A 26180-nucleotide genomic window follows, 5' to 3' on the forward strand; every position below is an offset into this window, starting at 1 on the left:
AATTCATTGCTTACAAGCAGAAACAACAACATTGAAAAAGTAACAACATTGATCAGGGTGACTCATATAATGGCTCAAAATTAGAAAAATTAAGTCACTAAGTCAAATTTAACCCTTGCCAATCTTTCTACTATAAATTAAAACATTCACAATTTACTTTTAGGAAAACATCCACTTTCACACTATATTAATATTTTAAATTTAAACATTATTGTTTTCATATGCTTGTACACTTGTTTTGATTATTTAAGTTCTATAAAAGCTGTAATCATAAGATGTTTTACCAAGTTTTCAGAGTATATTTATTTTTGTTAAAATGTTACTTATATAATGAACTCCTACAGATCAGTAAGGAAAATCCAAAAAAAACCAGAATGAAATTGGGCAAACAATATGAACAGGCAGTTCTCAGAAGAACACTGAATGCCCAATAGCTACATGAAAAGATGTTCAGTTTCTGTAGTAATCACAGAATCATAAGGGAAACATGAAGTAAAGCAATAAGATAGCATTTTATACCTATCAGTTTGGCAAAGCTTTTACATGTCTAATTAATACCAGATACTAGAATTGGGAGCTCTCTCCAGGGCAGCATATGAAGTATGGATAATACTTTTCTTTGAAAAGTGAAAAATATCTTCTAGTCTGTGACTTTCTTTTTCATTTATGGCCTTTGCAATTCAGAAATTTTTAAATTTCAATGTAGTTGTTATGGTTTAGGTCTATAAATGCTTCCCCTGCCCCAAACAAAAACTTATTTTTTGAAACCATAATCATCTAAGTGGGAATGTTCATAGGTTGGATGATTAGATTATGAGAGCTATAACCTCATCAGTGGATTAATTGGCTTGATGGATTAATAATTTGAATGGACTTCAAGGTGGTAACTATAGGCAGGTGGGGCATGAGTGAAGTGACCTAATGGTCACTGGGGCATGCCCTTGGACTATGTCTTGTCCTTGACTCCTCTCTTACTTTCTCTGCTTTCTGGCTGCCATGAGCCAACAGCTTTCTTCTGCCACACCCTTCCACCATGATATTCTGTTTTACTTCAGGCCCAGAACAATGGAGTTGGCCTATGATAAGTTGAACCTCTAAAGCCATTTTTCCAAAATGAACTTTTTCTTCTCTCAGTTGTTCTTGTCATTTATTTTGATCACAGTGATGAAAAACTGACTAAAACATCTTATTTATAGTTTTTAATTTTTTATGTTTTCTGAGGGGAAAATTGGGTTTTGCTTTTATTAAAATATCCCATGTTGTGAAGTTATCTTTCTGGGTTTTCTTCTAAAATTTTTAAAGTTTTGCTTTTTATGTTAAGTTTTCACTTTTCCTCAAGCAAAATATTCTCACTGTACTATGAGAAATATTTTTGCTTGATATTATGACACAGAATAAAATTCCTGACTTGCTGGGAAAAGCTTACAGTAGTCCTCCCTTATACATGTGAGAGAGATTTCAAGACCTCCACTGTATGCTTGAATCTATGGGTAGCACTAAATTCTATTTGTAGTATATTTTTTCTATACATACATATCTGTGACAAAGTTTAACTTATGAATTAAGTACAGTAAGAGATTAGCAACAACAATAAAGTAACAATTATAGCAATACACTGTTAAGAAAATTACCAAATCACTACTCTTGTCCTTTGGAACTATTATTATTAAGTAAAATAAAGCTCATTTGAACACAGGCACTGTGATCTCTTAACCAAGATGGCTACTAAGTGACTAACAGGCTGGTATTGTGTATAGTACAGTTGTGCTGGACAAAGGGATGATTCACATCCTGGGTGGGATGAGATTTTATCACAGAGCAGCATACAATATAAAACTTATGGATTATTTCTAGAATTTTCCCTTTAATAATTTCAGACTACAAAATTACAAGTGACTAAAACCTTGGAAAGTGAAGCCACAGATAAGAGAGGACCACTATATGCAAAAATTTGCAACTCATTGAGCATTACCGATTTTCTGTTTTATTTCCTTACCTCCATTTCTTCCCTTTACTACATTGCCTTATTGGAAACCCACTAGACAAAAATGGGTGTAGAAAGAGAGGTGTTGATGGAATGATTCCAGATGAAGTGCTGACAGGGCAGTAATGTCCAGCAGAAGGGTGATTGGGCTCAGGTGGCAGGTGTAGACGTGCTGCTTAAGTTAGATAGCACAGGGTACAGGCCAGGCTTAGAGTCAGAATCCTGCTTTCCAGCCTTTGCCTTGTATTTGTTTAGTTTGGGTAAGTTAAGTAATAACTTCTTTTTTTTCATTTTCTTTATCTATATATGGATTACAGTCACACCTCTGATTTGTTCAACAATTTGGGATATTATGAGAGCCAATACATGTTTTATATGTAGTGCAAGACAGTAAGTTAATCGTTATCTGAGCCTCATTTCTTACTGCAGGCATTTCCCATGGTTTCTGAAGAACTGTTAGTTTTTAATTCATTCATATGGTTGGTTTTAATAATGTCCATTTTATATAAAACAGGTAAAAGAGAAAAAAAGAGAAGTTTCTGTGATTCACTCACATTCACTGCCTGCTTCATTAGAGCCTGTGTTTATTTGGGAGGGGTAGGTAACATGGTACAAATCACCTGGCACAAATAATGTTTAAAAAATGCTTACTTAAATCAGTAGTTTTTAAAAATCATTTGTACTGTAGATCTAGTGAGTCGACTTCAGGAATTTCTTCTAAATGTAGAGATGTTGAAACTTGGTTTACAAGAATTTTCTTTTGAGAATTTTTTGAGAGATGTTGGTTTTCTTAAGGAGTGGTTTAAATGCGGGAATTGATAAAGCAGTGTTTTTATACCAGAGCATTATAACAATACGTTTTGTGGTAAATACTGCTGGATTTCCCGGGCGTGGCGGCGCATGCCTGAATCCCAGCAGCCCAGGAGGCTGAGGCAGGGAGATCACGAGTTCAAAGCCAGCCTCAGCAAAAGCCAGGTGCCAAGCAACTCAGTGACACCCTGTCTCTAAATAAAATACAAAGTAGGGCTGGGGATGTGGCTCAATGGTTGAATGTCCCTGAGTTTAATGCCCTGTGCCACTCCACCCCCAAATTTAAAAATTATAGCTAAATTTGTGAAGTGTTATGTAACTTCCCTTCATCTTGTGTTGGAAAAATAAATAAGGGATTTTCTCCTTAACAACTTAATCTCAATTATTTAAATTGATGCATTGCCTGTTTAACTTTTAGATAAACAAAGTTCATTAGCATTGCAACTGCTGTTATTAAGTTAAAAATAGAAGTGAGAAAAATAAGAGAGACTGTGTTTACTGCAAACAGATTTTTTTTTTTTTTTTTGGGAAGTGTTGGGCTTCTAAAACTCATTTTTAAAGAATAGTAATGTTCTTTTTTCCCCCTTTCTACTTACCTGGTCTCAGGGGATGACAACTCTATTTCTGTTGCCTTGCTTCTTATGGAAAGCACTTATTATTCTCTTTAGTGAGTTTTATGTTCTGGAATTGTAGGATTAGATATCCTGTAGACTAGCAGTCTTAGGGCCATGTCCAACTGTAGAGGCTGCTGTATTTACCATGTCTATCTGTCACTAAACCCATCAAAGTTTATTTTTATGCTTAATATTAAAAATAATTCAGATTTGTTGAGTTGTATGATATAAGAAAACATCTATGTTGTGAATTACTGTTGTACCTTCTCTGTTGCGTTCTGGCTCCACAGGCTGACAGCACTAAGCTGCTCCCTACACAGTCCTGCCAAGGGACAATCCTTTTAATTAGACAGCATATCTTGTTTCTTTTCAGTGGGACCTAGGGGGACTACAAAGTAAAGTCTCCTATTCTTTTTTTCAACCTTATTACTTGAGCCAAGGAAAAAAATCACTCTGACTGATTGCAAAATCTAGGTTTTCCAGATCCCTGATAAATATTATCTCTTCAGAAGGCCCTATTTTCTTTGCTTCTTAGTGTTTATTTCCATCTCTGTGACTTTTATCTTCTGACATCTGCCTCCCATCATTCCCTGTATTTCCTTCTGATGCTTTATTTAGCCTATTCTTTCTTAGCTAGTTTTTTATATTGCCCTCACTTGGGGTATTATACTAAAACCCAGCTGATCTTCCTTCCTAATGTGTCTTCAAATATTTCCTGCCCAAGTAGTCTTCCTAAACAGTATTGAGATTTTGTCACTTCACCAAAGACAATCAAGTGATGCCTCTGTCTGTGGAATAGAGCAGCTCTTCTGTGCAGCGCTCAGGACTCCTGTCTTCAGCCTTGACAGTATTGTCCCTCCTCATGGCCTATACTGTGCCCATACTTTGTCCTTTAGCTCTGCTGGAATGTACTTTCTGTCTCTACCCATGGAACTGCCCAGTATTCCATCTTCTCTGTCACATCATCCTTAGTCCCTCCGTGCAGAAGAATATGCATTTGGTGTTTGATAGTTGCTTTTTATTCCTTCAGGAAATATCTCAAAAGAAGATTTTCTAGTGTTATAAATATTATTTTCCCTTAAATTCTCTTTATATCATTTGGAATGTTTTGGTAATATTAGTTGCTTTTTTCATTACATGCAGTTATTAGTGAATTTGTCTCCTTCCTTATTCTCTTGCAACAATCTGAAAACTTAGTGACTGCCTTTCTTTTTGTCATTTTTTCTATCTTTGGTAGTTATATGTATAACTGAAGAGAATATTTGTGCAGTTTAAGAACAAATAATTTTCATCATATTTTACATATATCACAATTTTGAAAACTGTCAGTATTATTTTATTTCAGGTTATTTATATATGAAAAAAGGCTTATTTTTAAACATCCTTTTAGCTTTGGTATTCTAGTAGAGTAGATTGTTTCACAATTACATCAAAACCAAGTGCAATGTTTTGGTATATTCTCAGAAATTTTTCATTGAAACTGAATATTAGGAAGAGAAATTTTTGTTCGTTCCTTATGCTATTTTTGAGACTGATTTTGATTTTCATAGAAGGTCCTGTTAGTTTTCCTCTTATTTGCCAAACTTACTATTGTAGGAAAACATTCAAGGCATCATGGGAAAACCAGCATGCAACTTGTCCAAGATGTTCATCTGAACTGTTAAGGAAATTTACCTTCCTCTCATTTGCAACAGGATGTGGCTATCACAAGTTCAGGGGAAATGAGCTCTAACTCTGGATTCACTATTCATCCTCCTACTGCAGAGGACAACTGCAGGGTTTTAGCATCCTAGAAGGTCCCTGTCTCAACCTTGAGTAGTATTTCAGGGATTCATTAATGAGGGCAAGGCCTCCATTTATTTTGTTTACCTCTCAGTACCTGGTATCCAGTTCAGTCCCAGGCGTGTGAGTAAAAGAGGAAACATTCACTAAAAGCCTGTTTTTGTTGTTGCTCTTTGTTTTCTTGTAGTAATGCTTTGTAATCAGTGCCCAGCTTGTGAATAACTGTCTGGATATGTGTTTACTGTCTGGTGTCACATGCAAGGCCAGTTCCTACTATTGTCCACGGGGATGTGGCAGGCACAGGCAGAAGCAGATGAAGTTTAACAGAAGGAAAACAGCTCTAGGAATCAGCAGTATGCCAGCTTCTTAGGAGGCAATCCCTTCCAAATCCTCACTGTGCTTTTAAAGGTTGTTAGGATTTAGAAAACGAACATCCATCTAATAAGTCTTCCATAGATGGAAAGGCTGTTTCTGTGCCCCTGCTGCTGCTGAGTTGTGTCGTTCTGGCAGGGCACAGCAGCAGGGTGAGTGTCTGAGCCTTTTACTAGTCAGCTGTACACACAGGGCTCTTGGTCTTGGGCTCCAGGTAGGGACAGCAGCTTAGAGTATTAGGGGTCAAGGGAGGTTGTAAATGCCTGTGGTCTCATAAATTTACAGCATCTAAGTCAAACTCAGTGTGCCCTTATGGGGAGGTAGTTAAAATCTCTTGGTTAAAGGATATTTTTATTATATTTTAGTTAATTAATTTATATATATTTATTTTTGTGGTTCTAGAGATTAAATATTAGAGGCTAATATTCTGCCTCTGAGCTGGGAGTCCAGCCTGGAGGACATGTTTAAAGAATAAGAGAAGAAGCATTTAGGAGTATTTCAGTGATTAGCAAAAACTGATTTTAAGCATTCTTACAAATGCAAAAAAATTAAACTCAAATGTTAACTTAAAACAGTGATGACACAATGAATAGGCAAAATTACCTTATTTTTCTTTCCAAACAAGATGCCTCTTCTACAGAACTTGTTTCTAATCTTTCAATTCCCAAATGAGTTGATTTCGATTATTTGCAGGATATTAAAGTTTAAATCAAGAACATTTATTTTCTAGTAGTGTAATTTGATTTTTAGGTCATTAGAATGGAAATTATATTTACATAGCAAGTTAAAGTTATCTAATAATTAATTTTTTTCTTATCAAATAACATTCTTATAGTAGACATTAGAGAATATAAACAGGGCTACCTGGAGATACATATAAACAGTGTACCAGCGTACTTTGGTCATTTTGTATATTCACATCACCTTTGTAGCATTGGGGGAGAGTGCCAATGAACCATAAAGCTACTTTTCTTGAACTACCACAGCTTTGAAATCACAGGAAAGGACTCATCTACAGTTCAGTAGTTTGTAATATTTGAGGATCATTTGTAAATTCCTGGACTACAATCACAGCAGACATCTCCTCAAATGATAGACAAGGAACTATTAAAATAGCAATATTGGTATGTTTAATTTTTAACTACTATATAACTTAGTCAAACAGTTTTCACTTAGAAATAAGTTTTGCTTTTAAAAATAGGGGGGGGGGTGGATTTCTGAAAGTATAAATTGATAATACTTGATGACTAGTAGAATAAAAGGATATTTCTGTCAGCTCATCATGTAGAATTTTATATGTAACATATAGCCAGTTGTGCCACATTTCATCACCTATATCTTCTGTTTGTTCAAAGCAGTAAATAAAGAATAAGCTGGCTGCTTTTCATATTTCCTAATTATTTCTCAAGTTGAAATGAATTGCTACTTATAAAGAAAGCATTTTTCCCCATCTACATAAATAGCAGCTTCTGTTAAAAGTTGAAATATCACTTAAAGAGCCTCGAATTAATGTAGTTATTCAATCTTAAGAGAGGCAAAATCATGTGTAAAACCTTATAAGAAGATACGTTTCTTGAATGTGTATTTTAATTATGAAATATAGTTAGCATCCCAGGGACATGGTTGCCACAGTGGACTGTCAGCTTCTCTTCAGCTGTTCAAGCCTAATATTGAACATTGAAAACATTGGGTCCCAAGAGAGCAGAGGCATATCGGAAGTTAACTCTTTCCATTGAACTAGTTTTTAGGCTTTACATTCTTTAAATTTTCTTATTTTTAAGAAAGTAACATGACAAATTTCCATTTCTGTTTTCATCTCTTCTACTCTTCAATTGCCTTCTAACAGAGCTTTTGTTTATGTATTTATCTATTTTCTAGTTACATGAGGTGTACCTTAAATTTTGAAAGAATGATTCTCACCTCTGCAACTTCCTTGAGCTTTTCTTCTGCTAGCTGCTTAGTTTAAAGTAGAATTTTTCTCTTGTGGGGCTTACAGGGAGGTGGTAGAGATGGGCAACAAAGCGAGTTATTCTTCTGAAATGAGGAGAGAGGGTGATGTGGAAAAACATGAGAGGCATATCCCAACCAGCAAAAAAGAAGTTAGATACCTTCCGAGAAGAGTGGATGCTTGCATTTAATCTTACAGGAAAAGAAGGACTTAGGTGGGGGAAGATGAAGAGGGGATTGTTCATTGCTTATTTTAGGCCAAAGAAATAGAGTTAAAGAGAACATTTCAAAAAATCAGATGGCTAGAATCTTCTGGATCCTTTGGTTCTGACTAGAAATGAGCCTGGTGAGGTAAGTGGAGTCAGATAATGAAGAACGATTTTATCAATATGATGACCATGTATTTTAATTACTCAAATTAGGATTTGAAGGCAAAAGGGTCTCTGTTAATAATTTTCCTTATGTCTGGTAGTATAGTTTAATGGTAGAGCACATACTTGGTATGTGAAAGGCCCTGGGTTCAATCCCCAGCACCAGAAAAGAAAAGAAATAAAATTACTCATAGATAGCAATCATGAGCAGACACTGCTAAGGGTAAATGTGATGTATAGTCTCTATTTGAAAGAGTTAAGAAGGATCTTCTTTAAAAAGGGTAGTAACATATCTAATTTGTTTATAGAAGGATGACCTTATGATTGGCAGTGTGGAGAAGGTGAAGATGAAGAGTATGTGGGGGGACATGCATGTGGGCTCCTTTGGGAAAGTGATATAAATTATGAGATCATCTGCCACAGCAGTAGTGAAAGGATAAATTTGAAAGACATTAAGACAGGTGGAATGGTAGGACTTGGTCATCTTGGATTGCTTGTGTGGTGTGTGAGGGAGGAAAATGGTTCTGGGATGCCTGTTAGTACTCTGACTTAAATGTCATAAGTGGACTGACAGTTATTTGGTGAAATTGAGAGTACAGAAGACACAAAGCTGAAGAACATTTGTGGTATATGAAAATAAATCCCTGCAGTGAGATCTGAGCTAAAGTGAAGTGAATACTGATAATTAAGAGGCAGGCTAAAGAAAGATTATAACTTAGAATGGTGACTGAGAAGTTGTGACTAAATGGCAGGAGGGAAATGAGAAATAGGTATGATGGAAGCCAGTGGAGAAGCATTTCACATGCCAGAGAGTCATGAGAACTGAAGGACATTCATTGACTTTGAAACTAGGAAGGTGTTGGTGACCCTTCCCTAATAACTTTGGTGGCCTAATTTAGGCAGAAGACTGTTCATATTGTGTTATTTAACACACTTAAGGAATGAAGAGATAATCAGTCAGTTCTTTGTATAGTTTATTGTGGTGTTGAAGATGTTTTTTCTATCTCCAATTATTTAATGTTTATAACATATAGAATTTAATACTGTTTTGAACTCAGACAAGGAATAAATCATTTTTTGTAGGATTTCCCCTCATCTCTTTCTGTAATATTTGTCATGTTTGTTAGTTTAAAATCTGAAGTCTCCCATCTCCATTTTTTAAGTAGAAACTTGTTGTAGTAATTGTCTTTAATTTTCTCCCAAGCAATATACTGTGGGTTCATGTCTTCATAGCTTCTTGCAGCGATGGATCTGGTGTGCTAGGAAAATATGATGTATTTAAGTTTTTGTTATTTGGACCAAAAATAACAAAAAGTGTCCATATTGTGTGTTTCTTCTTTTGTTCAGCAGTGTTTATGTAGCTCATGGTGGTAAATTCAACAGTGAAGAGCAGTTGTTATTAATTACTAAGGGAAGAGAAAGTTGGTTAGCAAGGGAAGTTGTCACAAAGCAGTCAAGTCATGGAAGGCTGAATGAGTTCCCATTTCCCTGGGAATTTCTTGGCAACCTTGGGGAGAATAGTTGGCAATGGAGGCAGGGACAGCAGCCATTGGCTCTGGTACAATGAGTGACTCAGCACCCTGGGGCCCAGGGGCACTGAGTGGGTAGCTCTCCTGAAGAATTGGTTAGAACCCATACATCTCCTCTTGCTTTTACTCAACCCATATTGAGACTTTCAGGAAAACTTCACAGAAGTTTTCTAGCTTTAAGATTGCTTGTTATTAAATTTATTCCCTTTCTTGAATCAAAGAAGGATTTAATGCCAGAGATGAAATCATATAGCAGCTAAGAAGGTTTGAGAGTTTAAAGGATGGGCTGTTTTGGCTTTAAAATAAGTCAGTGAAAAATTAATATTTTGTTTTGTGGATTTCTAGAATACCTGTGATCAGGTATATTTTTCATAGGCTAAGTCCAGATGGAGGTCTTGCCTGTCTCTAGGGTGTATCATCAGTGGAGAGTAAAATAAGCAGTAAGATGGGCTTTTCCCAAGTATGAAAGAACAGACGTTTGCTTTTCACACATGGAATGTAAGTGCGGCTTGCTCGCTAACTGTGACTAAAGAGCATGAAGCTGCATTGGCAACCATGTGGGTGTTGGGATTGCTAACTAGTGGATCTCTGTGAGCAGAAAAATGAAATCCTGTCTTCTGTTTCTTATTCATTCCACCCTGTGTCCATGGGGATGCAGCATTTGTGAAGGAATCAATTATCCATTTGTTAGTCAGAGGAGCCTTACAAATTATACATTAGCAGATTGATTTCTTAGGTTCACCATTGGGGGACTGATAGCTTAAGGTGGGATGATGAGGAGTGTCAGGGGAAAAGAAGTTGCCACAAAGAACACCATTAAAAGCAGCTTTTGAAATGACTGTGAATTTATTCCTAATTGAAGAGCTGGCATAATCCATACTAAGTGTATTTATTTCAAGCATTTTATATTAGGTAATTGATTATCACATGAGGTGTACATATTGGTAATTTTGCCTTTTCTTTAAATTTAAGATCTTGAGACCACCTGTAGTGGACTTGGGTTTAGAAGGTATGTGCTGGTTCTCACCCCCTCCTGCTTACTCGAACTTTTTTTTTTTTTTATTCCATTAAGGAAACATTTTTGTATGTTCTATGGTGTCAGCTTGACATTATTGATTTTTGAACAGACTCTGTTGTATTGTCCAGAATTCCAAACATGGCTCCATTAGGAATAAAATTGTAGCTAATGGAAAATACAGCTGAGGCACTTCTCTCTGGTCTTCTTTGGTCCCTTTCCTTTTTCCACATCTACTCCAGTAACCCATTTTTGCAAACACATGCCTCAAATTGTATGTTTAGATGTGACATTTTCTGTTTCTCAGCTGTTAGGCTAAAAGGTATAGGAAATCAGTCATTGAAGAAACACAAAATCCTGCACTGTCAAATTTCCTTCCAAGTTTATGGACATCCTACAGCCAGCCTTTCTGTTGTTTCTTTGTTTCCAGTATATAGAAACAACTGCCCAAATATGTCAGGCATTTTGTTCCTGGCTATGGGAGGAATGATTACAGATGCCATGCCAGTTGCAAGTACCACTTACAATAACAGTTGTAACATTGAAATCCTTTTGTTTATTTGTCCTTTATTAAATAATGTGGAGCTGTTATAAAAATGGAATATGCATAGTGATGGTACTCATATCATTCAAAATAAAAATTTGTGGAATAGTGCCCTAGAATGATGGTTTTAAAAATTAATATTGATATTGATTTTTTTTTGTTTTTTAATTAATGAGTGTGCTCCTTAACCCTGTTTTAAAAATATTTATTTTCTGATTACACACACACAAAATACTTGTAGAAAGCTAACTAAAACGTAGAGGGTAAAACCAATGCTAGTATTTTGGAGTATCTACTCCAGTCACATATGTGATATGCACATATTTATAAATAAGGTAATTCTATAAACATTGGATCTTATTTAAGTAGAGTTAGCCAGATTTCAAGGTTTGAGAGTACAGTTCTCCAGGTTGCCAAGTCTACCCAACTGCAATTTCTGAGGATTCCCAAAACCTTCCACATGTTTGTTTGGTAAAGGACACACCAAACTCACACACTCATGTGTCAGGATTTTTATTGAGGCTTTGTTATGTGGGCATGATTGACACATTATCCATGTGGTTGATATCAGCTTCCAGGCTGACTGATAACCATGACTCAAAGTCCCAAACCTAAATCACACGATTGTTCTTTTCTCATGGCCAGTCCTCATTCTAAGACTTTTGGAGGTAGGAAGGCCCCCTCTAATGTCAGGTGAGGCCAGCTATCTGACTTAAACCAAGACATTTTTATCAGTTATGACAGGGATTACTTTCTAGAAGCCAAGGGAAAGACCAGACTTCTCTCTGGACAAAGCCAAATACTTTACTACATAGTACCTTTTTTAAAAAAATACCTTTAATTAATTAAATTTAATTACTTAATTTTTTAGAGAGAGTGAGAGAGACAGATTTTTTTAATGTTTATTTTATAGTTTTCGGCGGACACTACATCAACATCTTTGTTTGTATGTGGTGCTGGAGGATCGAACCCGGGCCGCACGCATTCCAGGCGAGCACGCTACCGCTTGAGCCACATCCCCAGCCCTTTATTTATTTATTTTTATGTGGTGCTGAGGATCAAATCCAGGGTCTCGCACGTGCAAGGCGAGCACTCTACCACTGAGCCACAATCCCAACCTGCTTTTTTAAATTATATTTTTTAATACTTAGATTCCTTGCTGTTAGAAATTTAGGTGGTTTTCATTTCTTAATATCTTATAAAAGAAAAGCACTTTGCCTTGGTTATGATATGTGATGTATATCTTTAAGAATTTGATATACTGCCAAATAACTTTCAGAAACTTTTCAAATTTGAATCACCATCATGAGCGTTAGAGTGTTATTTTTGCACTTCCTTGATTGAACTAGATGTGTAAAATTTCTTTGCTGATTTCATAAGTACAGTATCTTATTTTTTAGTTTTTGGTACATTATTTGTTATGAGTGAGTTCAACTCTTTGTAACGTACAATTTATATTCTTTTGCAAGTTGAGTGTTTACTTGGTTTGATTTTAGTGAGTAAAAAATTCAGATTTCTTCAAAAGCCACTCTAAAGAAAAATTTAAGTTGTATAATAAATTATAAATCTTTTTCAGTTTACATGATAAAGGGTAAATATTTTTAATCTATGATAACTTTCTATGAATCAATTTAAAAGTTATAGACATCTCAGTAGGAAAATTGTCTCTTTATTCATGCCTAGAGCCTACAATTTAAGATTACAGTTTTTACTGGTATATTAACTAGCTTCTCTCTTCAGTTGGTTTAAAATAGTCCAAGAAATAGAAGATATTTGTACTTTGACTTCAAAATGGAGAAGGAAATAGATGTAGCACATAGTCTTCTGCTGAATACCTCACTTTCTAAATGGGTCAATGTGATTGTATTGATTTTGTGAGAAACATAATTCAAGTGTGATTTATAATAATTTAAAGGTAATCACTAATAAAATAAAAGTAGAATGAATAGCATTTAATTCCTGCCTATAAAAAAGAAAAGAATTTGAGTATTATAGCAAAAGAATAAAAATGAAATGGGAAAACATAATTCTAAAATCTATGAAATAATGTAGTAACTAGAGCTGTGTTAAATAGGTCAGATATTCTTACCAAAAAAAAAAAAGCCTCAGCATTGGACATATTACATCAAAAAAATGTGAGGAAATATACATCATAAAAAGCCAAACAAAAATTAAGCCTGTTGGCAATAGAAACAGAATAAACGTAGAGTTTAAAGCAAAAGAACATTAACCAGTAGAAGGCATATTGTATTGATTTTATTTACAAGTTAAAAGGAAAATATAACAGTTAAACCCGTTGATATGCCAAATTGTGTAGCATTTAGTATAAAAACCAAACTTCATTTTAAATTCAAGGAGAAATGGACAAAACTATAAGAAGTTTTTAAATTTAAAATGTTTTTAATTAGTCTGATAGATGAAGAAAACAGTAAAGAAATATATAGAGACATTAAATGATGCAAATAACATGGTTTTTAAAATGTACATTTATCCAAAAGTAAAGAATATGAATTATTTTAAAGCTATGATATCTTAGGTTACAAAGAATGTTCTAGTCAGCTTTTTTCACTGCTATGATGTAAAGACTTGACAGGAACAGTTTTAAGAAGTAAAAGTTTATTTGGGGACTGATAGTTTCAGAGGTCTTAGTTCATCCAAGGCCAGCTCAATTCCTTGGGGCTTTAGGTATGACAGAAGACTTTGGCAGAGGAAAGCAACTAGGAACAAGGCACCAGAAAGCAGAGAGAGCTGTCTGCTCCACAAGGATAAAATATATACACCAAAGCACATCTCTAGGGATCCACCTCCTCTAGCCACACCCTACCTACTTACATAGTTACTACTCAGTTAATCCCTGTCAGGCAATTGATTAATGGATTGATTAGGTTAAGGTTATTGTAACCCAGTCATAACCTCTAAACATTCTTGCATTGCTCATACAATAGCTTTTGGAGGATACCTCATATCTCCACCATAACAAAGAGACATCATTAAATTTTTGAAATATAAAAATTATATGACCACAGTGCAGTCACACTAGAATGTCCACCCCACCTTGCCTGCTTTCCACCGTTCTAGGGATCAAACTAAGGCCTTGCTAGCTCAGTGCTCTACAACTGAGCTATACTCCCAACCCTTAGAATTTATTAATGACACAAGTAAATAAGCAGCTATAGCAGCCCTCTGTTATTCATGTTTTTGTTCTTCTTTGGTCAGCTGTCCAAAAGAAAACATTAGATGGAATGTACTAGAAACAAATAATTTATAATTGATCATTGTTCTGAGTTGTGTAATGAAATCTCTTGCTATCTTACCTGGAGTGTGAATCATTCCTTTGTTGTATATGCTACGTGCCTGTTAGTCACTTAGTAGCTGTGTTGGCATCAGATCTTCTGTTTCAGTACCAGTGTTTATAAATAGGATTTGGTATCCACTGGATGTCTTAGACTGAATCCTCTACAGATAAGGGGATTATAACATTGACATCCTTGGAAATGAAACTAAATAAAATGACTTCTCAAAGCAGAAGTGATTATTATAATTACACATTATTTTCTGGTCTTTGTTTTGTGGCCAGTGATAAATGGAAAAGTATTATGCACAAATTCTGCACAAATAGACCTGGCAGCCCTTCCGGATCACAGTTTTCTCCCTTCCCTAGAGGCAGTCACTATGTTGACTTTTACAGTAAGAACCTTTTAGATTTTCTTTTTTTGTTTTACACCCTGTGCGTGCTCCCCCACATGTGTAATATTGTTTTGTCTATTTGTGTTAATTGGATTGTGCATGTCAGGAAGGAGGCAAGAATGCTTACTGTCATTGCTGTACTTAGAATGAAATTGTCAAACAAGGTAAGACCTAAAGGGAAAAGTAGAAAACTTTGTTCAACGACATTGAAGAAAATCTAAGTAAATAGAGGAATGCTGTGTGTTTATGGATTAGAAGAATCAGTACCATTAACAAAAGGTAAGGTCTCAACAGTCTACTATTAAGTGCAGTACAATTTATTTGTTAACCACTGATAAATACCCTTTATGAGACTGACAAATTTTTCTCCTTGTATGCTGGGAGTTTACTACTTTCTGCATTTATTGAGAGGACCTGTGATTTTTGTCTTTTATTAATGTAGAAAAGTATACTGACTGAGCATGGTTACACACATCTGTAATCCCAGTGACCTGGGAGGCTGAGCAGGAAGATCCCATGTTTGAGCCAGCCTAGGCAACAGTGAGACCCTTTTTCAAAACAAAATTTTAAAATAAAGGTCTGGGAATGTAGTTCAGTGGTAGAGTGCTCCTGGGTTTAATTCCCAGTACCAACAAAACAAAATACACACACACACACACACACACACACATACACACACAGATTGATATCTCTCAGTTAAACCAGCTTTTTATTTCTAGGATAAACTAGTTTTGTTAATAGTTTTTTGGGGAATTTTTCCTTTTGTTTTCTGAAGAGCAAATGTGAAATCATTACAAGCATAGGGTAAACAAATGCAAAGGCTGGTGAAACAACAAAAGGTCATCGTAATTGTAATAGAGAGAAGGAGGGGGAAGAAGCAATAGGTCAGAAGTTGGAGGGAGGGCAGGAGCCAGATCATTTGTGACTACAGATCATACTAGAAAGTTTGGCTTTAATCTTGAGATGGGAGGCCACTGGAGAGTTTTAAACAAAGTAGTAACATCTTCTGAACCAGTTAACAGTGTCACTTTGGGAAAGTTAGGGCAGGGCAAGGTCAACTATTGAGGAGACTCTTAATGATAATCCATACAAGAATGATAGTGATTTGGACCAGGATGGCAACTTAGGGATAGTGAAATGTGGTTGAAGTCTTGATAAATTTTGTCTGAAGAGGTGATAGAATTTCTGACAGATATGATAGAGAGTGGGAAAGAAAGATGAGATACAGAAATGACTCCACATCGTTTGCCTTGAGGAACTGGAAAATGTAGAAGTCATTAACTGAGATGGGGAGCACATCAGGAAGATCCCCTTCAGAAGGAAATATGAAGATCTTAGGTTTGGTTATACTTTAGATGAAATGCCTATTAGGCATCCAAGTACAGTTATAAAATAACAGTCATATATTGTTCTGGAATAGGGAGAGATAAGGTCTGTAGATATAAATTTAGGAGTCATTTTATTGTCTGTAACAAAGAATACCAACATTGAGTACAGATGTAAAAGAGGAGAGATACAAAGACAAAACTATTAGATATGGAAATCAGGAGAGGAAGAATATCCAGCAAAAGAGACAGACAGAGCAGCCAGAAATTTAAAAGAAAACCAGACAAATGTGGTGTCATGGAAATAAAGAGAAGGGCATATCAGTACGTTCTATGCTCCTTTTGGATTAGTAAGTTGAATAGTGACCATTATCTTTAACAGTTTTGGGTCATTTTATCTTAAAATTTATATGGAAGAATGAATATTTGATAAAGCCAAGCAAAATAGTGGAAACTGAGACAGGAGCTTACCTTATTAGATGTCAGGACATACTATATGCAATCTGTTTAATTAAATCAGTGTTGAATTGGTATAAAAAATGGACAGAGAGATCATTCTTAAAAATGGAGAAGGTTTTCTCTGTTTATGAATATTTATTATATGGTAAACAGTTCTCTTCAGGAGTAGATCAGGATAGATTATTTAATAACTGGGGCTAACCTAACTGGGTATCCATTTGGCAGAAAATAAAATGAATCTCAAAAGGATTTAAGGCATAAATATAATAAATAAAGCAGTAACCATCTTTGGAGAAAAGGAGAAAACAAATATAATGTCTGGGTGAATATAAAACAAGAAACATGTTAATAGAAAAATAATGAGCCAACATTTTAGAGGAGAGCAAATCAATTGACCAATAGACTAAGAAAAACACCTTAAGTATATTAGTAGTCAGGGAAATGAATCAATGAATATTGATCATTGGTAGAGAAATAAGTTTAAAAAATCTTCTGTTGCTAGCAGAGACAGGAGGGAAAAGGGATTATCATACTTTAAATGGAGTTCTGTTTTTTTCCCCTGTAATATTGCTAATGTGATGGTATAATTTTCTATCCAGGGAGAAACGTGTGTTGTAATGAAGGTTCAGCCACTTAGTACCCTGGCTTTAGACCACCTACATAAAGTCTTTTAGCTTCATTTTCCTAGTGAGATGAAGGTCATCATCCTTAGCTGATCACTTCTAAAGCCGAATGTCAGATAATGTGTCATTCAGAACTTTGGATAGGACAAAGAGGAGAGAGGGGAAGAGAGGGACCAGGGGATAGGAAAGATGATGGAATGAGATGGACATCATTACCCCAAGTACATGTATGAAGACAGGAATGGTGTGATTCTACTTTATGTACAACCAGAGAAATGAAAAATTATGCTTCATAAGTGTACTATGAATTGAAATGCCTTCTGCTGTCATGTATAACAAATTAGAATAAGTAAATAAATTTTAAAAAAATGTGATTCAGAGAATGTTAGGACAGGCCCTGAACCTTTCAGTAATGGAGTTCAAGAACAAGTACGTAACTTTTGACATGTGTAAGGAAAGAAAAGTTACTTATAACTTGCAGTAAGAAAAAAAAAAGTGGTGGATGGGTGGGGGAGAAGATCTCATGATGAAGGCTTGATTTCTTGGTTGCATTCAGCACTAGGTCTCAGTTTTGTAGGTATAACAGCACTGCCCAATAGAATGCTCTTATGATGAGGAAGATGTTGTCATCCATGTGTTTTCCAGTATGGTAGCCACCGGTCACATGACTTTTGAGCAGTTAACATGTTACAACTAAGTAACTGAATTTTTAAATTTTAAAGAATTTAACGTACAATTTAAATTGTCACATGTAGATAGTATTATAGTGAAGAGGACAAAAAAAGTCTAGTCTACATGCACCTATTGTAATTTGAAACAGATTATAAAAGGTTGCTGTTTAAAGTACAATCAGAGCTATATGGGATTTGTACTTGAAGAGAGTAAAATGGATATTAAAATGTTGTTTGGTACAAAGAAGGTCAGAATGAGGGAACTGTTGACAGAAGATATTCAATTTGAGGAAGCATTAATCCAAGGAAGACTCCCTGGCCAGAAGTCAGCCTTGCTCTTATAGGTGCTTTCCCAGTGCAGCATTTGTTTTTGTCTTTGCAGTTTGTTGACTGCCCAAAACAGTGTTCCCTTTGCAGTGTGTGTCTTCACTTCTTGCTCTCAAGGTTGTAGTCTCTGTTCTTTTCTCTGTTGTGGATCTTTGCTGTGGGCTTCATAATGGACCACATACCTGTCTTTAAGGAGCTTTCCTTTTCTAACATTCTAGGAACTTTAAAAAAGTGAGCTTCATTTTCATGGACTGCATCACTAGAGTATTGCTTGTGCCATGATTTAGGGATCCAGATGTGAAGGATTCTGTGCCAGCTGTCTCATCCTATACATGGGAATGTCTCTCAGCAGCATCTTTCAATGTGTGAGAAATAACATTTTGGTTGATACTTTAAATATACGAAATAGAAAATATGGAAAAAGTTGGGGTTTCTGCACTTATTACATGTCTGTGAAACAAAGGTGTATTTTACTGTATTTATTTGCAAAATAGAATACATCTCTGACTCATGGATTAAACTAATAAACAACTTATATCACTTAAATTTTACAAAGAGCAAAGGTATTTGATTATTGATAGATGGTTTCCTGAAGTTTTATGTGTCCTTTTTGTTTGTTTTTTATAGAGTCCTGTGAAGATAAATCAGATTAGCCTGGATGAAAGCGGAGAGCACATGGGCGTGTGTTCAGAGGATGGCAAGGTATGGTGAGGACAGGGTCCTGTCCCAAGTTCCTGGTCCAGCACTAAGTGCTTTGATTTTATCCGACCCCAGGTGATCGGAAATGCATTCTGCTTACTATATACCTGCATTAAGAGAACCCTGATTATTCTTTTGAATATTGGACTTGCTTCCGATTGCTTATTATTAAAGTAAAATATATTTTGCACAAATGTGCCTTAGGAAATGTAATTACAAGAATGTCAATAATATAACTAGTATTAAGCTGATTAACAGCTGTGGCAGGGTGACGTGTCACCTTAATCATTACTTCTATGCCACTTACACCTCAGTGACTAGTCTGCAGTTCCTGCAAGACAGTAGCTTAATGCCTTTCTGCCATAAATCCACAAAATTGGATTTTGTGGGCATGATTTCTGTAGGCTGGTGGTTTTCATTTTCACACACAAGTTATGAATGTTTCTCTTGAATTATAGAATCTTTTGATAAGCAATCATAGTTTATCAGAAGAATAAAGTGTCTTACAATGGCCACATTAAATAAATGTAAAATCAATATATGTACAGTTTTCTAAAAACCTGGCACCTACTTCCTTGACCGAGAACATACATCATTTGTGCAGTGTATAACTAACAATTATCAGTGCTTCTTGCTGATGTTGAGCTGTGACATTTAGTGGTTTCAGTGATTGATTTTTCACTTATAACAATGTCTTTTTTGTTTTTAAGTCGATGGAAGTCTTTTCTAATGTTGGTTTGCAATGATAAAATTCTAATGCACAGTGTATTTAAGCTACTTTTCTACAATAACAGTTTAAGAAGAGACTGCATTAAGAATCATTATAGAACTTTACGTATTCCCTACTGAATAGAGATTTCCTAATCTAATTTTGTATTTTTATGGGCTTTAAATTCAGTGGGCCATTAAGATGAGTAAATTAAAAACAATATACTCAGTAAAAAGAGTTATAACCATTTGTATCTATTAACAATGTTATACTTATTAATCTATTAATAAAAAGCAACGTGAAATCCTTTTGACATATGAGAATGCATTTTGTATATTGAAGTCTAATGTTGCCCAAAGAATCTTTTGAAACAGTAATTGGAACACTAGTGCTTTTCAAAAAGCACTGTCAAATTTTCCAGTACTTTGTGAAATTCTGAGATGAACGTAGTTGTCAGAGGAGAGGAGGAAAGAGTTTGTTTGTGCAGAAATTGAGAAAAATCATCCACACTATTGAAACACTTTTATGTTCATGTATTTGCAAAGAAAGTTAATTTTCATGTTGTTTTCTTAAATGCAAAAAATTTATTCCAGATTGATAACCAGTTTAATTTGATGAAAGAGAATATTTAAGGTTTTAATTGCATGTAGAGTTTTTGCTAAGATATTTTAGGAATTTTCAGAAATGTTGAAGAATTACTGTGAAAATGAAATATTTTAACTACTTCATCTGGTGCATAGTGACATGACCCCAAGATATCTCATGGTACCCTTGTTAACAAACACCTTTGTTTGCCTATTTTAGTAAAGTTTATGACTGCCATATTTTCATATCGACCCATGATGTATTTTAAAAAATGGTTTTCTCACATTTTATTAGCATTAATAGAACAAAAAGTGAATCTTCAGAGTGCACATGTTTATTTTAGCCACTCATTATCATAGGTTAATGAGTGTTGTGAAAATTGAGAAACTAATACAGAATGATACACTAATGTAAGTAATGATGATTAAAGCCAAGGATGTTTACAAAGATAAATCCCAGCTATCCAGTCTCAATGCATCTTTTGTTTAAAATATTTTATTGTTGTAGTTGGACATAATACCTTTATTTTATTTATTTATTTTTATGTGATGCTGAGGATCAAACCCAGGGCCTTGCACATGCTAGGCAGGCACTCTACTGCTGAGTCATTAGTCCAGATGCCCTAATGCATCTTTAAATGGCTGTTGCGATCTTTGCTTTTTGAGTGTGTTAAGATAAATAGTTATTTATCTTTATTTCGAAGATAACCTTTGATATTTGCATTTATTTTTGAAGTCATATTTCTAAGAGTTGGTTAAAATTTACCCTGTTTGCTCACAGGGACTCATTTCTGTTCTTTTTCCCCATGACTTCTCTGTAGTTGTATTCTAAATTTTGAAATACACAAATACATTTATCTTATGTGTATGTGTCTACATATATATTCAGTTTCATTTTACTGGCATATTATTATAGGTTTACTTTCAGGATGAAGACATACAGGGTTTCTCATCTCTTGCGTATGTTTCCTTTAGTATTATAAAATTCTGGGTCAAAATCTTTTCTTTCCAAATTTTGGAGATGTTACTCTAATTTTTCTGACATGTTGTAGGCCTTGGAGCTTGAATAATAATAATAATAATAATAATAATAATAATAATAATAATAATAATAGGCTTGTCTAATAATAACAATAAGAAGAAACAGCAATAATAAATGGTCCTATAATTCATTTTGGCACTTTATGTCTAGTTTTGGTCTCTTTTCATTAATTTTGTCTGGAACTTAGTAAATCCTTTTGATCCATATATACTAAAGTATTATTTTCATTTCAGGAAAGTTTACCTCAGTTATAATTTTGATTATTACTTCAGTTCCATTTGTTTTCATTTCTTCAAAGAAATTCAATAATACAAGGCTGGAGGCAGTATTGCTTAGAGGCCAAGTGCAAAGCTGTGTTCAGCTTTTTGGGCTGGTATTCCTACTCTGCTGCCCTGAGGTGTGTGCATTGCTTGGCTTCCCAGTTCCTCCATTGCTTCAGCTGGACAGGGGGTGCAAAAGGAGACCTTCATGGAAATGTCATGAGGTGCCACTCAATTACAAATCACCTTTTTTTTTTTGGCCATTTATTTCCTCTTTGTAGCCTAGCCTGTTTCCCTCTTCTATTATGGTACTTACATTTTTCCATGCAAAAGGTAGAATGGATAAGTACTGTTAACCCCCCCCCCCTTTTTTTTTTTTGGAAAACACACAGATTGTAAGAAGTGGTCATATTACATAATAAGTTAAATTCACACTTTGCTCTCTCATTGGTTTTATCCTTTGATTTCTCTGTAGTCAGAGACAGATTTTCTACTTATTACTTTGCTGTTTTGCTTTTCTTCCAGTGTCAATTTTGTTCCTTATTGCTTTGTGGAATAGATTTTTATTCTATTTTGCATTTTTAATTTTCCTGGAATCTCTCTCCTGGCTCTATTTTCGTATCAACCTGATATGTAATTTAAAAAACAACAACAATTATGACTTCTTATATGCCTTCGAGTATTGGACAGTACTGCCTATTGGTTAGGAATGGAATAATGTGGTCTCTTTTTAGTTGTATGACATCAGATAAGTGATTTATATCTCTTTGTGCCTCGGTCTCTTTCCTCCCCTATAAATAGGGATAATCACAATACCTACTTTATGATAATTAGGACGACTAAATGAGTTCATATCTGTAAATTACTTGGATATTACTGGTACAGAAGAAAGAGTAATTGTTAGTTATCACTGAAGTTATCATTATCATCACCCTATTTTTCTGTTGGGGTTTCCAAATAGTTTTCTAATTTTTCTTTGGCTAGTGGTTACCATTACATCATCTTTAAAAGCATAATTTTTCTCTGAGTCTTTGGAGTGGTGTTCTACAGTTTTTTAAATAGATTGTGTATTTTTTGTTTCTTTTGTTTTATCTATTTCATAACAGGGAGAAGAGCTCTTCCTGATTCCATGTTAGCAACAGATTTAGTGCCTGACTTTTTCTTGGCCCTGCCTGATTTATTTTGGGTGTTAGAGAATCACCTTCTTAGATTGACAACAGAGGTCTTCAAATGAGCCTGATTTCCTTTGACTGGAGTAATTCAGTGAAGGCAGCCCTCCCTGGGGAAGTGGAAGGCTCCCCTGTTATCACTCCTTGCTCCCTGATTTTCTACCTGGGCGGACTGTATGAAAACCAGCAATCTCTCCTGCGAGGGTCATGTTCACTACTGCTCAAGATGTAATGAAAGCTTGCATGGGCACCCCTGTTCTCATTCTTGACCTATTTTTATTTGGAAGCTGGGGTTTGAGAGAGGTTGTTAGGAGGAAATATGAACCAGGGGGGTTGTATGATGTTCTGGCCATTTTGGTCATAGTTCCTTTATGTCCAGTGGGGTATGGCATGGTTTTTTAGTTGACAAATATATAGAATTCCATGCTAAAGTAGAGAAAGACTATACATATTCCTTCCTGTTCCATTAGTGTTAGGTTTTATTTATTAAGGCAGTAAAACATATTACATACCCCCTGTGGTACTTATGTGGCTCTCTCTGTAGTTCATAAGAATTCTTCTAAGATTTTGCTGGAGATTTGCTATAAAGCCATTTGTTATTAATGTTTTTTCTTCATTAGGTATTTTTGTTGCAAGTTGATTGGGCTGCTCTAGGGGATACCATTATCAAAAGGGTCCTCTATGTTGTAACCTTTAATTTTCTGATTCTTAGCTGAGATCTCCTGGAAGCCAAAACTGTCTGGGCTATCAATGAAGAGATTCCCTTCACAGAAAAGTTTGATTTTTGCCAACAAAATGGCCAAATAAATAAAGAAAGAGACAGAAAGGAAATGACTGAATCATTTTGGACTATGTTAACTTTAGTAGTCTAATTTGTGACCAGTTAGTTTGGGATATTACGTTAGTGAAGTGAACCACAACACTGACACTTTTATAAATCACCATAATACTGACACTGACTTTTTAAATGAAATTTGTCTTGTGAAGTTGCAGTGTTTCCTTATGAGAGCAATGGAGGTAAATGTTATTCAGTTAAGCATAGTATTAGAAACTATCCTGTGTAGTTACTCCTCCAGTGGTGGCATTTTTGCTTCTGGCTAGTTCTCAAGAATAGTGATGAATAATAATTCCTGTTTTCTAAGAATGTCTTTGGCTTTGTTCTTTTCTCCTCTTCTCTCTCTCTATATCCATACATATTTGTATCTTCAATATGGATTCATAATTTTTAAAAGGACATTTATCCCTAGGAATTCATGATACCATTGGATCCACAAGCCTAGTATTTATCTGCTTTTGTACTGATGTGTCAGTTTTCTTCAGTAGGCCTATGCATCATTTGTTTACATCTCATATTTTTCTGCACAATGGAAATTCCTTATTCTTGAAAATATCTTTACACATCTATAGGCAAAAGGAAGTTTATCCATTTGAATGAGTAGTCTTAATTTATTTTCAACTTCTTTGAGTTGCCTTAATTCAAATTCTGACATTCACACTCTCTATTTAAGGCTTTTGAATGTTGGTTTTTGTTGTTTTTGTTCTCTTCTGTTCTTCTAATACGGTGTGTGAAAAATTATCTTTATTTGCAAATTTTAAGCTATCTTATTAAGATATAAATATAATATAAAGATATCATGTAGAAGAATGGGCTTTAGAGTACTTGGGTTCTGGTCCCAACTCCTATGCTTATGATTGTTATAACCTTAGGCAAGTCATTTAATTTACTGAAGAATCATCTGTTAAACAAGCACATTGGTGTTTGATCTTATCCCTGGCAGTGTGGTTGTGAGGATCAAATGAGATAGAACAAGATCTCCAACCATAGCAATGTAGTGTCCATTATGAGCCTTTAAAAATATAACTTTAGAGCTGGGGTTATGGCTCATTGGTAGAGCGTTCTCCAAGCATGTGAGAGGCCCAGGGTTCAGTCCTCAGTACCACATAAAAATACATAAGTAAAATAAAGGTATTGTATCCAACTACAACTAAAAAATAAATAAATAATGAGAAAAAAATCACTTTAAAAGTTTGATTTGCTATGGTGGGATCCAGCCATTTGTATCCATGGATTTTACATGTTTAATCAGGTTTGAAAACCATGGAAATAAAGCATATTTAAAACATTTAGGGATGTAAGGTGGTAGGAGTATAAGGCTTGACATAAGACTGTGTTGTGACATTATTGTGCTGAGAAGGAATCAATTGTTAGAAGGGAAATTCATCTTACAACTTCAGTAGTAGTTCATACTGAGGACACTTCTCGAAGGGGGCCACTTGTTGATTCCCTTCACTAAGATTCAGGTGATACAAGACCTTCTTACCCAGTTTTGTTAGAGTTTTGGGGATCTGTCAAGTTAAATTTCCCATGGTAAAGTCAAACCCTGAATGCAAATCTTCCCTTTTCTTACTTCTTAACCACTATTTTGTAACAAATTCAGTGTATCCTGTACTTGTACATTTATATAAAAACAATGACTTTATACACTCTGAACAATGAGACATAAAGTGGTAGTAGGCATATCTGTGTTTGCCATGTCAAGAATACATATTTACCCTGAGGTTTTCTCTTAGAATGTATTCTTGACATGGCAAAAAGAGACAACTTCAAGGTAAATCAAATTCCCTCTGGGTTACATTGTATCATATGCTATTACTGGAACTCAAATAACATACCTGCACAAATATATGAAAGCAGTAGTCGCAAAATGAGTGGAACATCTTGAAGATTTTATCTGTTAATGCATGAAGCTTTCTCAAAAAATCATATAATATGAGTGAATTTTTTTGCTTGTGACTTGAAAGAATGAACCCCTTGCAATTTACTTAAAATTAAAACAAGAAGAAATTGAAAGCTTGGATAGTCTTATATCTATATAAAAATTAAATTTGTTATTAAAAACCTCATAGAGAACTCTTATTTAGCATGTTTGTGCTACTGTAACAGCATAGCTTAGACTGGGTTATTTTTAAATGACAAAAACTTATTCCTCACAGATCTGGAGGCTGGTAAGTCTAATATAAAGGTACTGATTCAGTGTTATGAGGGCTGCTTTCTCTGCCTCCAACGTGGCACCTTGTCACTTTGTTTTCATAGCAGAAGGATGAATATTCTATTGTTACATGGTAGAAGGCAGAAGGAATAAGGGTCTAGCTAATACCCTTGATTCCTTTTATAAAGGAACTAATAACTCACCCATGAGGGCACAGCCCTCCTGAAAGTAATACCTCTTAACACTATCACCTTGAGGGTTAGATTTCAGCATAAGAAATTCGGGACGGCACAAGCATTCAGACCTTGTTTGAAGCAAAGCCATTAGACACAAAGGACTTCACCGATGAATTCCTCCAAAATTTAAAGAAAAAAATAACAACATTACCCTGGAGACTAGAAGAACGAACATGTCTCAAGTATTGGGAAATAGTTCCTATTGGCCCTAATACTATTACTTAGTTCCAGGTCTTTAAGATCTCCTGAAATTATCATCCTCTATTGGCAAGTACATAAATTGATTAAAATCAGTTTATGAAGTGGTTTGGCTGTCTATTATGTGAATGTGTTTGCAACCTATGATGTAGCATTTCCATCCCAAGTTATACACCCTTTATAGATGTGCATAAAAGTGTACCAAAGTATTTGTAATGAGTGTTCTTCAGCGT

At 35.0% G+C, this 26180-nt stretch overlaps 1 protein-coding gene across 2 annotated transcripts in view; it reads left to right on the forward strand.

The window, feature by feature from the left end:
* Vps41 (VPS41 subunit of HOPS complex) overlaps window positions 1-26180 on the forward strand; it is a 157379-nt gene that overhangs the window by 47015 nt on the left and 84184 nt on the right. For both annotated transcript variants that reach the window (XM_005319206.5, XM_013355978.4), the window contains exon 5: window positions 18688-18762. In XM_005319206.5, coding sequence (XP_005319263.1) covers window positions 18688-18762 — 75 coding nt within the window. The remainder of the gene's footprint in view (window positions 1-18687; window positions 18763-26180) is intronic.

The sequence above is a fragment of the Ictidomys tridecemlineatus genome, chromosome 2, assembly GCF_052094955.1.
Source record: "Ictidomys tridecemlineatus isolate mIctTri1 chromosome 2, mIctTri1.hap1, whole genome shotgun sequence".
Classification (NCBI taxonomy): Eukaryota; Metazoa; Chordata; class Mammalia; order Rodentia; family Sciuridae; genus Ictidomys; species Ictidomys tridecemlineatus.